General features: G+C 52.7%; 1 protein-coding gene across 1 annotated transcript in view; it reads left to right on the forward strand.

Annotated features, from left to right (window-relative positions):
- DSCAML1 (DS cell adhesion molecule like 1) overlaps positions 1 to 15,509 on the forward strand; it is a 348,259-nt gene that overhangs the window by 14,640 nt on the left and 318,110 nt on the right. Inside the window, exons 2-3 of the mRNA XM_027036614.2 lie at positions 1,067 to 1,384; positions 5,430 to 5,576. Coding sequence (XP_026892415.2) covers positions 1,067 to 1,384; positions 5,430 to 5,576 — 465 coding nt within the window. The remainder of the gene's footprint in view (positions 1 to 1,066; positions 1,385 to 5,429; positions 5,577 to 15,509) is intronic.

Below are 15,509 nucleotides of genomic sequence, written 5' to 3' on the forward strand. Positions count from 1 at the left end.
GGCTGTCTTCTTCTTCTGGGTCGTCGCCACTTGTTCAGAGGTGGCCCTTCATAGGGAGGCAAGGCTCCTCAGCAGGGAGGGAGGCCCCGATTCCACCATTCGGGGCTGCGTCCCATCAGGCAGGAAAGACTGAGGCCGGGCGCCGGTGTGAGAGCTGCGGACAGCTGTCCTCCCGGTCAGGTGGCCCTGCTCTAGTCAGGCAGCTGCACTCCTGAGCACGTCCTCCCGGTGGCCGAGTGCTGTGATGGCGACCGGTCACAGATGCCTGAGGTCTGTGCAGCCCTGTCCACCCACCCCTACCCCCACCCCATTTTATAAGCGAAGGAGCAGAAGGACAGAGAAGGGGAGCGTCCCCACAGTCAGTCAATGTCAGGGCTGGGTGGGGTTGGGGCGCCTGGGTGGCTCAGTCGGTTGGCTGTCCGACTTCGGTTCAGGTCATGATCTCATGGTCTGGGGGTTCGAGCCCCGCGTCGGGCTCTGTGCCGACAGCTCGGAGCCTGGAGCCTGCTTCGGATTCTGTGTCTCCCTCTCTCTCTGCCCCTCCCCCACTCGTACTCTGTCTCTCTCAGCAATAAATAAGCATTACAAAATTTTTTAAAAATTGAAAAGGGAATGATAAAAAAAACGATACCAGCTCCTCTCAGGGTTGTGCAGATGAATTGAGGTAAGGGGTGTGAACCTGCCTGCCATATAGTAGGTGCTCAATAAATACTTACCGAAGCCATTTCAGTACTTGTCCTAACGTGTGGTTGCCAATAGTGGATCATGGCTTCAGACCCTTCAGCCTAGCGGAGTGGTGGCCAATCTCCTCTCCGTGGGCTTGGCTTGGTATGGGAGGTGAGATGTTTTCACTCGGGCCGTTCAAGTGCTGGGCTGGAAGCTTCTGTGGGGCAGGAACTGTCTCACATCTGCCTGTGCCAGTGCCCGGGGCATCGTCAGCTCAGTAAGTGCTTCCTGAGTGACTGGTGCTTAAATTATGAATGGGTGTGGGGCACATGGCTCTGTGGTGTGGGGGGTTACTATCAGAGCACAGCTAACCCAGCCTCTCCCCTTGGCTCCCCTGCAGCTCGCCCTGAAGATGTCGGCACCAGCCTCTACTTTGTAAATGACTCCTTGCAGCAGGTGACCTTTTCCAGCTCCGTGGGGGTGGTGGTGCCCTGCCCGGCTGCGGGCTCCCCCAGCGCGGCCCTTCGATGGTACCTGGCCACGGGGGACGACATCTACGACGTGCCACACATCCGGCACGTTCACGCCAACGGGACGCTGCAGCTCTACCCCTTCTCCCCCTCTGCCTTCAATAGCTTTATCCACGACAATGACTACTTCTGCACCGCGGAGAATGCGGCCGGCAAGATCCGGAGCCCCAACATCCGCGTCAAAGCAGGTAAGGTGTCAGCCACCTGCTGCCTCCTGGAGAGCTCCGTCTTAAGGGTGGTGACGGGGAACGGGCAGAGCCCCTTGTTCTGAGGGTCCATGTGGGGGCCGTGGAAGAAGTCTGTCTCTCAAGGAAAGTCTTCTGGTCCTCTGGAGTCTTGGCTCCTCACGGGGTGGGCGTCCTTAGGCGAAAGGGACACCGTTCTGAGCCTTCCTTCCCATGCTCCTCTGCAAAGCTGATGCCAACACCTACCCCATTCATCACTACCTGTGATGGTAACTGAGATGGTGCTCGTTTATTTATTTTTTTAACGTTTAGTTTTATTTTGAGAGAGAGAGCACAGGTGTGCACGCGAGAGGGGGTAGGAGGGGGGAAAGAGAGAGAGAGAGAGAGAGAGAGCACGCCCGCGAGGGAGGGAGAGAGAATCCCAAGCAGGTTCTCTGCACTGGCAGCACAGAGCCCAACTCGGGGCTTGAACTCACCAAATGTGAGACCATGACCTGAGCTGAAATCAAGAGGGTGCTTAACCAACTGAGCCACGCAGGTGGCTGGTGCTCATCTATTTAAAAAAAACAATTTTTTAAAAATAATCTTTGTTTATATTTGAGAGGGAGGGAGATAGAGCGTAAGCAGGGAGAGGGCAGAGAGAGAGCGAGACACAGAATCCGAAGCAGGTTCCAGGCTCTGAGCTGTTAGCACAGAGCCCGATGTGGGCCCTGAACTCATGAACCGTGAGATCATGACCTGAGCCGAAGTCGGACGCTTAAGCTTAACCGACTGAGCCACCCAGGCGCCCCAAGGCAGCTGGTGCTTGTTTAAATTAAGTGTTCATTTCAGTGCTTGAGTCATGGAAAATATCCAGTGAGTTGCTCGCTTCAAAAAACAAAAACCCCCCAAACCCACCCCTTTTATTTAAATATATAAAGAAAAGTACACATCTTACGAGTAGGTAGCTTGATGAATTGTCACAAACTTTAACATCCAGATAAAGATACACAACATCAGCACCTCAGAAGCCCCCCTTGTCCTCTTTTCTGTCACCACCCCCCTAGGGGAAACCATTGCCCTGACTTCTAGCAATACAGGTGTTTGTCTTGTTTTGTGCTGAGTCCTGCATTGTGTATTCTCTTGAATCCTTTGCTCACTCTTGTTTGTGGGATTTACCTCTACTGCTGTGTGTAGTGGAATGGCGTTGTTCATTCGCATGGCTGTGTAGTGTTCTGTCTTTCAACCACCACATTTATTTATCCAATCTGCTGTTGATGGATCTTTGAGTGTATCTTATGAGAACAGGCATTTAGATAAAACTCGTGATGGAAAATTGTAGCAGTGAAGGATTTTGGTCTTTGGAAGGGTCAATGGAGGCAAGGAAGTGAGGTTTCTCAGCTGTCCTCTTTATTTTGTTTTTAATGTTTATTTTTGAGACAGACAGAGTGTAAGTAGGGGAGGGGCAGAGAGAAGAGGGAGACACAGAATCGGAAGCAGGCTCGAGGCTCTGAACTGTCGGCACAGAGCCGGACTTGGGGCTCGAACCCACAAACTGTGAGATCACGACTGAGCCAAAGTCGGATGCTTAACTGACTGAGCCACCCAGGCGCTCCTCGGCTGTTCTCTTTAAAGAAAGTAAAAAAAATTTCATTTCTGGGAGCGAGGTCAGGAGGTGAGGGAAGGGCTTAGGTGGAGCTACTCTTAATTAGAATGTCACGGTGCCCTGGTGTGTCGTAATCCGTTGTAAGGTGTACCTCAAGTAGCAATAAATCACTGACGTTTTGGGACTGATTTTCTTAGAAGAGCTTTCGGGGTGGGAGAGGACAGATAATGTTTTAGCCAACCCGCTCTGATGGCACCAAGCCTTGAGTGTGCCGTCTTTCCTGGTGATTGTGTTGGACAAAGAAGGGTAGGTTCTGGGGAAGGCCTCCCAACCTGCCGGCCAAGATCCTGCAAGATCTCTGACTTCCAGGATCCTTCTGCCTCAGGAGTGCCTCTCACAGGTCCAAGGTTCCAAGGAGCTGGCAACAGGTGTCCTCAGGGGGTGAGGTGGGGAGGGCACTCTTGATTAAAGAGCTGGTCTTCATCCAGTTGGTTTGGTTGGGAGTAGATGTGAGCTCTTCGAACCCAGAACCGTCCTCAGGGTATCGCTCCTGGGGCTCCCTGTGGAACTTCTTCTCAGGAGTAGACCCTTTGCACTGTCCCCCTAACATCATCACGTGCTGGGCCGGAAGCCCTGAGGCCAAGGTTTGGTGCAGTGCCGGCCTCCACAGCCTAGAGGACTGGTTTAAGAGAAAGTAATGTCATATTTCCAGTTGTGTGCCTGTCACTGGGTTAGGATGCAGTTGTCATCACAATCCTGTAAAGCCCTTTTTTTTTTTTTTTTTTTAATGAGGGACTAAGACAAGGAGAGGTTAAGTGGCTTGCCCAAGGGCACATAGCCGGCTAGTCAGAGGTACAAGCTATAATGACAAACAGTGTTTTTGCAGTGCTTTCCTGGGCCAGGCCTTCTACACGCTGCTGTTATCATTGTTGTGATTTCCTTTTACGAATGAGGCAACCGAGGCTCCAGAAGGTTAAGTACCTCTTGGGCAGAGTCACACAGCGGCTCAGAGGAGGAGGCAGGCCTGCTCGCTCCCGAGCCCGGCCTCTGCTGGCCCCCTGGGAGTCTTCAGGGCCGTGTGCACCCAAAGCCCAGCTCTGTCCTCTTCCACTCTGGTTCCTTCCCGTGTCAGCTCTCCGTCAGCCTCCTGGGTGCTTCTCTCACAGCCCTGGGCAGTGCCCTGCCCACACCCTTCTCCACCTCTCCTCCACCTCAGCTCTCTCTCTTCTTTGGCACAGTCACAACAGGGAGGTGGGGAGAGAATAAAGGCCTGGGGAGGCCGGGCAGGGTTGGTCTGACTAGAGACACAGCCAATTAAGCGGCTCTTGATGAAGCCAGAGGGGCTGCAGGTGCACAGCCAGAGGGGCTGCGGGGCCCTGAGCGTCACCCTGGCAACCGTGGCAGGGAGAGCAGGAGGGCACGCTGCCCAGGTGCCTACTGAAGGACAAGGTCGGTAGACAGCGGGGATCTGGCTGCACCAACTCCGCTTGGCAGAGAAGGGTGGAAGGATGGAACGATCCCTGGAAGAGGCCAAGCAGAGGAGGACGAGGGAGAGGCAGGGCCCCTTGGCCCCACCCCTGAGGCTCAGCCAGCCCACCCATGGGACCCGACATGTAGCGTGGCTGCAGGTGACAGCGGCCTAGAACCCAGCCGTGGGACTGAGGCAGGAGGTCCCCACTGCACACTGTGGGGAAGGAACGGAGAGCTCTGGAGGCAGGGGCAAGCCTGGGGGTCAGGCTGTAGGCAGTGTCAGGAGGTAGGAGAGAGCAGGAAGGATTCTTTGTTGCGGGGAATCTTAGAGACCGCCCATTTTCAGACCATCACAATTTCAGATGTTCTCCTCCATTGTCCTCACAAACCACCAGGCCCTTCCGGAAAGTTTGGTGTGTGAGCTGCATTTTCCCAGGCTGCCTGTCACGTTGAAGTGGCACAAAAGTCTGTTGTGACATCCCGTGTCGCAGTTTTTATTTTTGGCAGGTTATGGTCGCCGTGCCTAAAACCATTGGCACCCGGGGCCCAGGAAGCATGTAGGAAATCAAGCGTGGTTTGCTTAGCGGAATTCTATCGCATTTCCTCGTTGCCTCCGTATCCCCTTGTTGAATGTGATCACAACGCAGCACTTAGCTGCTGCCCGCAGGCCCTCCCCATCGAATGGTTTATTAATCCTCCCTGAAATTGGACAGGTTAGAAGCTGGGCTTATGGTCTTGCAGAGGAAGGCTGGGTATTTCTGAGGGGGAGTAGGTTCCCCCATAGGGCAGAGAGGACATGACTCAGGCAGGAGGAAGATCATGGCAGGAACCTTGGGGCTGGTTAAACGGGAGGTGGGGGAGGAAGTGATGGGGGGTGGGGCCTGGGGGGGGTGCTGAGGGGGCTGAGCGGGCTCTCCATTCCCTTCTCAGGGCCCTACCGAGTCCCAGCCTTGTGACATCCCCCCTCTTTCCCGCTCCCTCATCTTTCTGCAGTTTTCAGGGAACCCTACACCGTCCGGGTGGAGGATCAAAGGTCAATGCGTGGAAACGTGGCCGTCTTCAAGTGCCTCATCCCCTCCTCAGTGCAGGAATATGTTAGCGTTGTGTCCTGGGAGAAGGACACGGTCTCCATCATCCCAGGTAAGGCAGGACTGTGGCGCCGCGGCGGGCAGGGGTGCTGCGGGGCGGGCGGGGACTGGGGGAGAGATAAAGCAGAGATGCTGACTTGGTTGTTGAGCTGAGATCTTGAGCTGGTGGTCTTGGTTCTGGTGACTGATTTGTTATTGTTCTAGTGATGCTTCGGCAAAAAAAAAAAGCATCTTTGGTCTCGGCTGGGCACGTCTCTCCGTGGGGCGGTGGAAACCCACGTGCCAGCGGCCTCTCTCTCTGCTGGGCATGCGACGGTCCTGTCTGACACAGGGTGCATCCTACTCCCCCAGAGAGCGGGGTCTCCATCCTTCCTGGCCCCTGGACCTTCGCTTGCCCTTGCTTTTTGCAACGGGAGGTGAGGCTGGAGGCTCCTTCACCATGATGGGCTGTGGGGAGAGGACAGCCAGGAGGCTGGCTGTGGTGTGCTTGGAATGATCAAGCAATGAGCGCCGGATCCTGAGGGCACCAGACACGGGTAACATGCGTGTGGGACTTTGTTTTCATGACTTAGCCAAAGACCCCATTAGGATTCTAGCGGGCCCGAGCCTGCCTGTGCCTGGTATCGGGAGAAGAGGTCAATGCCACGTGGTGGGTTCACCTTGCTAGAGCCGCCATGATCGCGAGCCCCTCGTTCTTGGTTCCCTTTTCCTATGTGGTGTTGTCCCTTCAACAGGAAATCTGGTCTGGAAACCCCAGGAGAGGACCTCAAGTCCTCAAAACGCCTCCAGGCCTCCGGTTCCAAAAGGGTGGTTTTCCCCCCACCGCTCCCGGCCCCTCTGCCTTCATCCCGGCACGGTGCACACGATCTCCTGCTTTTTCTTCCTTTCCCGGCTGAGCACCTTGGTTTGTCCTTTCTGTGAAATGGGGGAAGCTGACCAGGTGTTGAGCGCCCTTGCAGCTTTGATGTCTCATTGTTGGTCGTATGAAATGATTCCCGTTGCTTGGGTTTTCGGGTTGGTTAGGGAGGGCAGACTTCGATGCATGAAAGCTGTAAAGCCGGGTTTCTAAATCGTGCTGCGCAGTTGAGTCCCCGGGGGAGCTCTTTGGAAGACACTGGTGCTTGGGACCGCCCCCAAATCAGTGTCTCGGTGGTAGAGCCTGTGCATCAGTGTTTTTAAAGCTCTTTACCTGGTTCCAGTGCAGTTAGGAGGAGAGCCAATGCTTAGGCATATTTACAGCTGACATGGCGGGATACTCTTCTGGAGACATTAATTTGTGTTTTGCTCCTGGTGCTTTTTCCTTCTCTCAGTTCCAAGCAGATGGCCAGGCCGTTATGTTTCCCGGCTTCAGAGCTTGTAGCAGGACAGGAATCCGAATCTACTTTAAGACAACCGCTCTTCCTGCCTTTTGTGAAACCATAAGCTCATAGGAGAGGTTAGGATGGGTGTTCTGGCTGGGGAAGAGGGCCTCTGAGGACAAGGAACAAACGGGACATAGACGAGTCCGAATCCCAGGGATGGGGATGGGACTGGAGGCCGCTTAGTGGGTGCAGCTGGAGGAAGCAGTTGGGCCCCACAATGGGTGGCTGTGTGTAGCTCCGCGGGGTCTGGGACTGAGTCCAGGGTTCTTGCGTCCAAATGAGGCATGGGGTGCACAGCTCAAGACCCAAAGGGATCATGCAGGCAGGGGCAACCGGCTGGTGAGAGACCGCGGACCTTGGCACATCCCTGGGGGAAGCCCCAGGAATGAAGATCGAACGGCCCATTTATCCCATAGAGTCCGATGGAACGTGATTGACAGAACATAAAAAAAAAGGTGGTATTTTTTATACACTTGAGTTTATGGACTAAGAGTTATATTCATTAAAGTAATATCAATTAGTAATATTAGTAAATAATAATTATTGTTTGAGTGCTACTACCTGCCAGACACTGGCTAAGAAATGTTCCTATGTGATCTCATTTTGTTCTCATAAAAAGTCTGTTAAGTGTATTTTTTCCCTCCACTTTACAGAAGAGGAAGTAACTTCTTCCGGGTAAGGCATCTATTAAGCAGAGGGCGGGGGCTCGAACTCAGGTCTGTTCTTTCGACCTGTGCACTAACCCCATGCAGAACTGCCTCCCAGCACCCATCCACGTATATCCAATGCAGTGTTACTCTGAGTGCAACGGAGGCTTTAAATGTGTGCTCTAGACAAGGAGGCTTTTGGCCTTAGGAAGGGGAAAAAAAGTCCCTGTTGCGTTTTAGGGAAGGCTTCGTGGAATTGAGTCCCTGGAGTTGGTGACCAGACCCCCTAGGTTGAGACTCATCCCACTGTTTAATGAGCTGCGCAAGTCTTTTGCCCCGCTGTGCCTCAGTTTCCCCAGCTGTAATAAAATGGGCATGATGATTGCCCTACTTTACACGGTTTAAGAAGTCAATATTGTAAAAGGTTCCAAATGCTGCCTGGCACACCGAGGACAGCTGTGACCATGATGATGATGACCCAGTGGGAAGAGGGCATTCCTGTTCCTGCTGTTTCCCATGGCAGTGTGTCTGTTTCCATGTAACAGGCCCTGTGGCCCCCCCTTTTTGAGTTTCCCAGCGTGGGAAGTGGCTGGCTCATCCACACATTCCCTGGCTTCTAACACGTCACCTTGTACATGCAGGGCAAGTGCTTGCTAAATGTTCCGTCGGAGCATGTATGGGTGGTTGGAAAAATCGAGAAGGAATGCGGGAAGAGTGTTGAAATAAGAGTGATCGAAGTGGGTGTGGGGTCGGACGACATGACGACATCCGGTGCAGACGGGAGAGCAGGAAGGTCAACCCGACTCCTAGGCGTAGGAGCTGGAGGCAGTGAGCTTCCCCGCGGCAACCCTTGTAGTCGGGGCTTCGGGGCAATCTTTGATGTCAAGACAGGGCTGGGGGCCCCAAAGGGCATAATTATCAGGGAAGTGGGCTTGGTCCTAATCTGCTGGGCTCTGTTAAACTTCAGTTCTGTAGCACCTCTTTCTTTCCTTTAGCCTTGGAGAATTTTCCTCCCCTGCCCAGCCCTCGGGCACCATCCATAATCATTCTAGATCCTTCTACAGCCATGTTTTAGATCCAGGGACAGACTTTCCAAAGCACACAAATCCAACTAACACGCTCCCAGAGGAATCCATGAGAACCAGCGACTAGAGGTTTGCTTCCTCCAGCCTCTGTAGATGAGAAGCCAGAACTTGGGCCCACACGCCGCATGCTTTAATTTTGGAAAATGCAAATTGTTCATTGTTTTTTTTTTTTTCTCATAAAAACAGGATTATCTGCCTTCCATACTCACACTGTACCCAGTGTGTGTGTGTGTGTGTGTGTGTTGTCTGGGAGGTCGGATATCAGCTTCTCATGGTGGGGGAAGGTTTAATGATTAGGTTGCCGTGAGGTTAGGGGAGGACCCAGGAGCCGGTTATCCCCCCTGATGCTTTAGAGTAGGCTTCTGGAGCAGACAGAACAGTGCTGACTTTGATCTCAGATCCTTCACAGACCACAGGGCCAACAGAAGCAGGTGCTGGAGAGCAGGAGGAGGAATGGGAAGGCTGAGGTGGGTCGCTCAGGGCCCCAGGGGACATCTTCTTGGGGAGAGCAGCAGCCCTTTGAGGAGGGGGCACGAGGGGGTGGGTGCAGGCCTCTGCTAATGAAGAGCTTACCCTTCAACCCCTCTCTCCGAGGGTGTTTGGAAGGAATTAAGGGCTTGGTGCCTAAACACGCTCTGTGAGTTGGGTGTTTGCTCACAGGTTAGCCTTCCCAGCTGTCCAGGGTGGGGAGGGGCAGATAAGCCTCCGGGAGCCGGCCACAGAAACTCTCAGCAGCTTTTTGCCTGTACTTTTCCCAGGTAGAGGCTGGAGAGACCAAGATGGAAACTTTCCGCAAAATGCTACTTCCCAGAACTCCCTACTACACCCCTGCCTTTTCCCTCCAAGCTGGATGTCTCCCTTCCATTGGGGCACTTAAAGATGTAAGAGCACAGAGCCTCTCACCTATGATCTGGCAATTCCTACCCTTTACTCCTGTCTCGGGGGCCTTGGTCTTGAGGAGAACTGGCTCTCCAGAGTGGGTGGGGTGGGGGTAAGAGGGCAAAGGGCTGTGCACAAACATAAATCAAAATTAAGGCCTCCAGTGAAGCTGAGATGTGGTTTAATTTCCCATCTGCATGATCACCATTACAATGCATGTTATTGGATATAAAGATAAATCCGGCCCTGTTCCTAATAGCTTTTAATTTCCACCAGACCTGATTATATCGATGCGGGCTCCTTGTGGGAGTTTCCCAGCATGCTCTTCACCAGCATGCTGACTGGCTGTCGTGGCCCCAGAGGGGAGTTTTGGACACTACTCAGATGTGGGCCAGATGTGTCCACCGGTGCTTTGGAAGACAAGCCTGGATCGGCTCCCTTGTCTCTGAGGATGGGGCTCTGGAATGCTGGGTTGTCATCAGGCCCTGGCTGGGCTGGGAGCACGCTGGGGGCCCTGTGTGTTGGTGGTGGGGGAGAGATGCAGGGGCCAGGAGGAATCTGGTCAGAGGGGGTCAGGGGCCTCCTAGTGGGCAGGGCTCCTGGACCGCAGCCCACCCTTGACGGAGGAGAGAGTCAGCGAGCCCACTTCCCTGATGGTCCCCAGGGTTCCACGTTATTCCCGGGTTTTCTCAGACCTCTTTTCATCACTGTGATGTCTGCTGTCTCCTGTGTACCTGTCCCCTCCTCTCCTCATTGATACCCTACTTCTCTTTTGTCCTTTAAACTCGGTCCACGTGGGTCCCCTTCCGGGAGGCCTTCCGTAAGCCTGCCGACAGAACTTACGTCGTATTCTCTTAGGTGATGGGTGGTTGTTTCTGTCTCCCTGCTGCAGGAGGGTATAAGGCTGTATCTTTTCCATCTCTTTATCCTCAGGGCCCTCTTAGCACCTGTCACAGCATAATAGTAATGAGATTAATGATAATATCTATCATGTATTGAGACCTAAATTATCTCTAATCCTTGCAATAACCCTTTAAGAGATAACATTTTTTGTTCCTTTTTTTTTTTTTTTTTTTCCTAATTTTATAAATGAGGACATTGAAGCCCAGGGAAATGAAACACTTTACCCAAGGTCACATAGCTAACAAAGGCTGTAACCTGGGTTTGAACTGGGGTCCTCTTAGTCCTTCTATCTCCCGCTGTCTCTCCAGGGCAAGATTCTCACTAAGAATGGACTGTTCTTGGGGCGCCTGGGTGGCTCAGTTGGTTAAGCGACTCTGGATTTCAGCTCAGGTCATGATCTCGCGGTTCGTGAGTTCGAGCCCCGTGTCGGGCTCCGCGCTGATGGTGTGGAATCTGCTTGGGATTCTCTCTCTCCCCTTCTCTCTGCCCCTCTCTGGCTCGCTCACTCTCTCTCTAAGTAAATAAGCTTTTTTAAAAACCGGACTGTCCTCAGGTTTTCTTACGGGAGGAGGGCCTGTCCCTGTCTCCTGCACTTGCCTAGGGACAGAAATGTGTCACCAACCTTTCTACTGACCTCTTGCTGTGTGTTCAGTGACCAGAGGCCCTGGCTTTTCTGAAGGGCAACAGATCTCTAGCTGAAAGATCAGTGAATAAAACAGCCATTCTAACAAGAAGGCTTTATTGGGCACTGGCTCTGTTTTTGGCCCAGTGGGTGACACAAAGACCGTCCTCATCTGGGGGTTTAGGATTCAGTTCATGCTGTCAGCTCTGGTGGACAGGGATAGATAATCTCCACGCAGTGAACAGTCATATATGATCTCGGTTTGCTTTGGAATACAGATTCAGCTTATTAATTGCATTTTGCTCAGACTGATACCAAGACTACCTCGGATCCCATATGTCTCTACCGACTTGGATGGGGGACGGAGCAGACAAGAGAGAGCTGGGTTGTGCCTGGAGACCAGTTTGGATGCATGTAGGCCGCAAACGGAGAGAGTCACAGACTGTCAGGGCCGGAAGGGCCCTGGAGGTCCGGGAGCCCAGCCTCCACGCTTACTGATAAACTGATGCTCTCTCGGGCCCCCCTTCACCCCTTCTCTCTTGACATTCTCAGAGCCCATTATTTTAACTGCTCATGAGGTGTTTTGTTTTTACTATCAGACTTCCCTCCTTCTTTGTGTATCTAAACCCTACCCATCTTTCAAAGCCTGGTTCAAATACCACCTTTTCCATGATCTCTTTCCCGATTTCTGCTAAGAATGGATTTAAAAATCACCCCGATTAACCTTCTTCGAGGGGATCCTTTTGTGAACTCCCTCCGGACTTTATGGGTTCCTTGCTCAAGGCACTAATCGTGTTTTGTCTAGTATATTTGCAATCTGTGTTCTCCCCACTTCGAGGATATATAACCAGCAAGGGCAGGCTCCTTATTTTATTCAGGCCCCTCTTCTCTCCAGTCTTTTAGAAGATGATTAATGAGGATGACAAAATGCCAGTCTCTCCCCCACTAAACTGTCATGTGGCAGGGAGGAAAGAGGCCTAGGTAAGGTCACACAGAAACCCGGTGGCATTACAGGGTTTTAAGTTGGGTGGTCCTTGGTCTTTATTTCACTGAGCTGCTCCACAGCTGCCCAAAGAGAGAAGGCTTCTGTGGGTTCCCCTGTGATGCTCTGTTGAGACGCAAAATGGGGGATCTCAGCTCTCGACTCTCTCGGGCCGTAGAGAAAAGGGGTTGGGATGGTCAGTCTGGGCTAATGTGAACTGGATGGTGTGCTCAAGGCAATTTAACAATGGGGTTTGGGCCCCTGCCGGGTGAAGGGCACAGGGTCAGGGCTTGAAGAGGAGTCGAACTGGCCCATGACCTTCTTCTTCCCTTCGGCAGAGCTCCGGAGTAGGGTTGTAGTATCTTCCCATGGAGAGCATGATATAACAGAGCTGCGATTCTTTCTGGTGGTGGCCCAGTGAGCCATCACAAAAGGGAGGGAAGCCTGCCCCTGAGTCTTGGGATACATTCCCCGGGGCCATGGGGGCAGAAGGAGCGCTTTGGGTAGAGGTGGCAGCAGGGGCAAAGGCAGGAAGGCAGGAGAGGGTGGGGGTGACCCAGAGGGTAAATTAAGTGGTGAGAGCAGTTTGAAAAGGATGCCAGGATATGAAGTTCCTGCCAGTTCTGGGAAAAAAGCAAAAACAAAAGAAAACAAAATATGTGTGTGGAGGGGCAACACGATAACGCCCAACACTTACGAAACCCTTACTAGGTTTCCAGGTTCTGCGTTGGCTCACTTAGCCTTCAGAACAATCTGATGAAGGGACTATTATTCCCCCATTTTACAGATGAACAACCTGAAGCACTACGAAGCTAAGTGACTTGCCTAAAGTTAGGAAGTGTTAGACCCACACGTACACATCCGGATGCCATTCTTTGCATTCCTAAGCCCTACGCTATATTGCCTCCGGAAAACTTGACACACAAAATATATTTTAAAAACTGCTGCAAAGCCGCAAGAAAAAGACAACCGGATAGGAAATTGGGTGACAGATGGGAGCAGACAGCTTACAGAAGAGGTAGTGGGATGCGGCAGAGAGAAGGCAGGCTGTGGTCTGCTAGTCCTAACCCGTGCTCTTGAGCAAGTCAGTTTCAAAGCCTCTTTCGTGGTCTGTGAAATGGGGATAAGGAAACCTGTGCATGGAATCCCTGCCAAGGAAAGCAGGCCTCTGGAGAGGCTTGACTTCTCAGGTGGGGAAGGAGGGGTCTAAACATGGCAGGGAGACGCTACCCCTGACCCCCAGCTTCATGAGGTTGTCTAGCCTTGGGCTGTGCTGGGCGCCGGGCTGGCGGTAGAACACGTGACCTTGAGAAGACGGGACTAAGGCGAGACGGATGACCACGGGGGCAAGATGAGGGAAACGAACCGCCAAGACGGTGTGGAATTCCTCTCCTTTTCACCTGTGCCTCGCACGGTACCTGATAGAAATGACATTAAGGGAAGGGATGAAGGCCTGTGGGGTCCGGTGGCAACACAGCAAAGCTCCCTTCCCAGGACACACTGCCCGGTCTAATCTCAAAGGGCTCAGACCCTGGTTCAGCAATAACTAGTGTCTCCACAACCCCACACCGTGTAGGAAGGGCTTTTTCGTGATCTCATTTGCTCTTTGCGGTAACCCCCATTACCTTCCCCACGTTCCAGACGGGGAAGCAGATGCCGTGAGGCTTGGGGACGCGCGTGGTTAGGCGAGAAGCGTATTAAGACACGTGTGTCTGCAGGGCCCGGCGGCAGGTGCCTGGACGTCCTGCCATTGAATTCTCCTCTTAACCCTGTGAGGCAGGCCTGCTACCCGCCCTCCCCTAACTCGTAGGTACACAGGAAATGAGATTCAGAGAGGCCAAGCAGTTTGCTCCGGGTCACACAGCTTCTCAGTGGCGAAGCTTTTGTCGCTGGGACCCAGAGTCCATGCTTTTTACCTGTAATGCACTTCGGTGACTCTAGCCTGAGGTCTGTCTCGGGGGCTCGTGGCAATTACTATTTCCCGCAGCAAGGCAGTTACAGAGAGGAAACAGCAGCTGGCCCTTAATTCTGTTATTATTGTTTGTTTATTGTTTGCTTTCATGGGGGAAGGGCCATCAGAATCAGACAGCCTTAATTTATTCCTTAGAGGGCAGAGAGAAAATCCTACCTTCTAAAGCCATAAACCACCCTCTGCAGGTGAGAGATGACAGGGGAACATGCAGAAGCAGCAAAGGAATTCTCTCCCTAGTCGGGTGGCCTGACTGGAAATGATAATCATGGTGATAATAACGGTCAGTAAGCAAAGAAGTGATCAATTACTGAGCTCTTCTGTGATACGTGCTTTTCATGGGCCATTTTGTTTCATCCTCCCTAGTGTCTTATGTAGCGGCTGGTATTGTTAGCTCCATTTTGCAGATGAGAAGCCTGAGGCGCAGGGAGGTCAGTCACTTCTCAAGGCCACAGAGTGAGGAGCTGGGCCCAGGGCACGTTGATTTCAGCTCTGAGCGGTGACTTGGGCCACCTCTCACACCTTGCCCTGTGCCGCCTTTCCTCTGTGCAGCGTGCTCTGGCTTATAAAGCCTGCTCACAGGCATAATCTTACTGAATCTTTTCCATCCCATCTGAGGGGGACACGTTCTTAACTTCACCTAGGAGGGAAACCAAGGCTTGGGGGGATTGCGAGGCCTGCCCAAGGTCACCCAGCCAGGAAGGGGGGGTGGGTACAGGAACTCCGGTGTGATGCCTGCCCCTTGGGAGCCCTTGAGGCCCCCGCTGGACCGCACGCCCACGGCTCCCCAGCACCCCTTCCGATCTCCCGGCGGGCGGGCCGCTCTGCAGTTGCCTGCCAGTTGGTTGGTTCCAGAACCATCAGCCGCGGCTCCACAGTCGAGCAAAATAGTCTGTGTTCACAGGTGCTTCTGGTGGTGTGTGCATGTGTCGTGTTTTGCTTTTCCATTTAGTTCATGGCAGGTGCTGCATTTCCAGAGCACCCACTGGGTGAATTTCAGCAGATTTAAGACAACTGCCGGCAGACGCTTTGCCCCGAGATCACGCCGTGGCAGTGGACGCGGAGCAAGCGGCATTGTTTGGTTAAGTTGGCACCTCTGTAAGTTACCCTGAAATCAGAGCGGGGTTCTTTACGGAAGGTTATCCTACACATAAATCATCATTAGACTACCTCATTTTTGTTTAATGCCTACCTAACTGTGCTGTAGTCTAAAAATGTGTGTTTAGTGAAGTCAAGGGTTGCAGGGAAATTATAGGGTTTTCAAAAACCCATTTGCTTTGCTGGTGTTCACATCAGAATCAATCTTGCTTTTAGTTCTCAATCTCATTGCAAACATGCAGGACTGCTCGCCGAATTCTGGCATTTAATGTAGGATAGCGTTTATTCAGGAGAAGCCAACGGTGCTTACAGAATGGCAGAGCTATGTATAGATGGCACTTCCTGCCAAGCCTGTGATTTTGAACTCTGTTGCGTATCAATGAGACCTCACCGCCAGAACGTGAGCCGCCAGGGGACGGGCTGTGGTTCCAGGCAGAGG

The sequence above is a fragment of the Acinonyx jubatus genome, chromosome D1 (genome assembly GCF_027475565.1).
Source record: "Acinonyx jubatus isolate Ajub_Pintada_27869175 chromosome D1, VMU_Ajub_asm_v1.0, whole genome shotgun sequence".
NCBI classification, from domain to species: Eukaryota; Metazoa; Chordata; class Mammalia; order Carnivora; family Felidae; genus Acinonyx; species Acinonyx jubatus.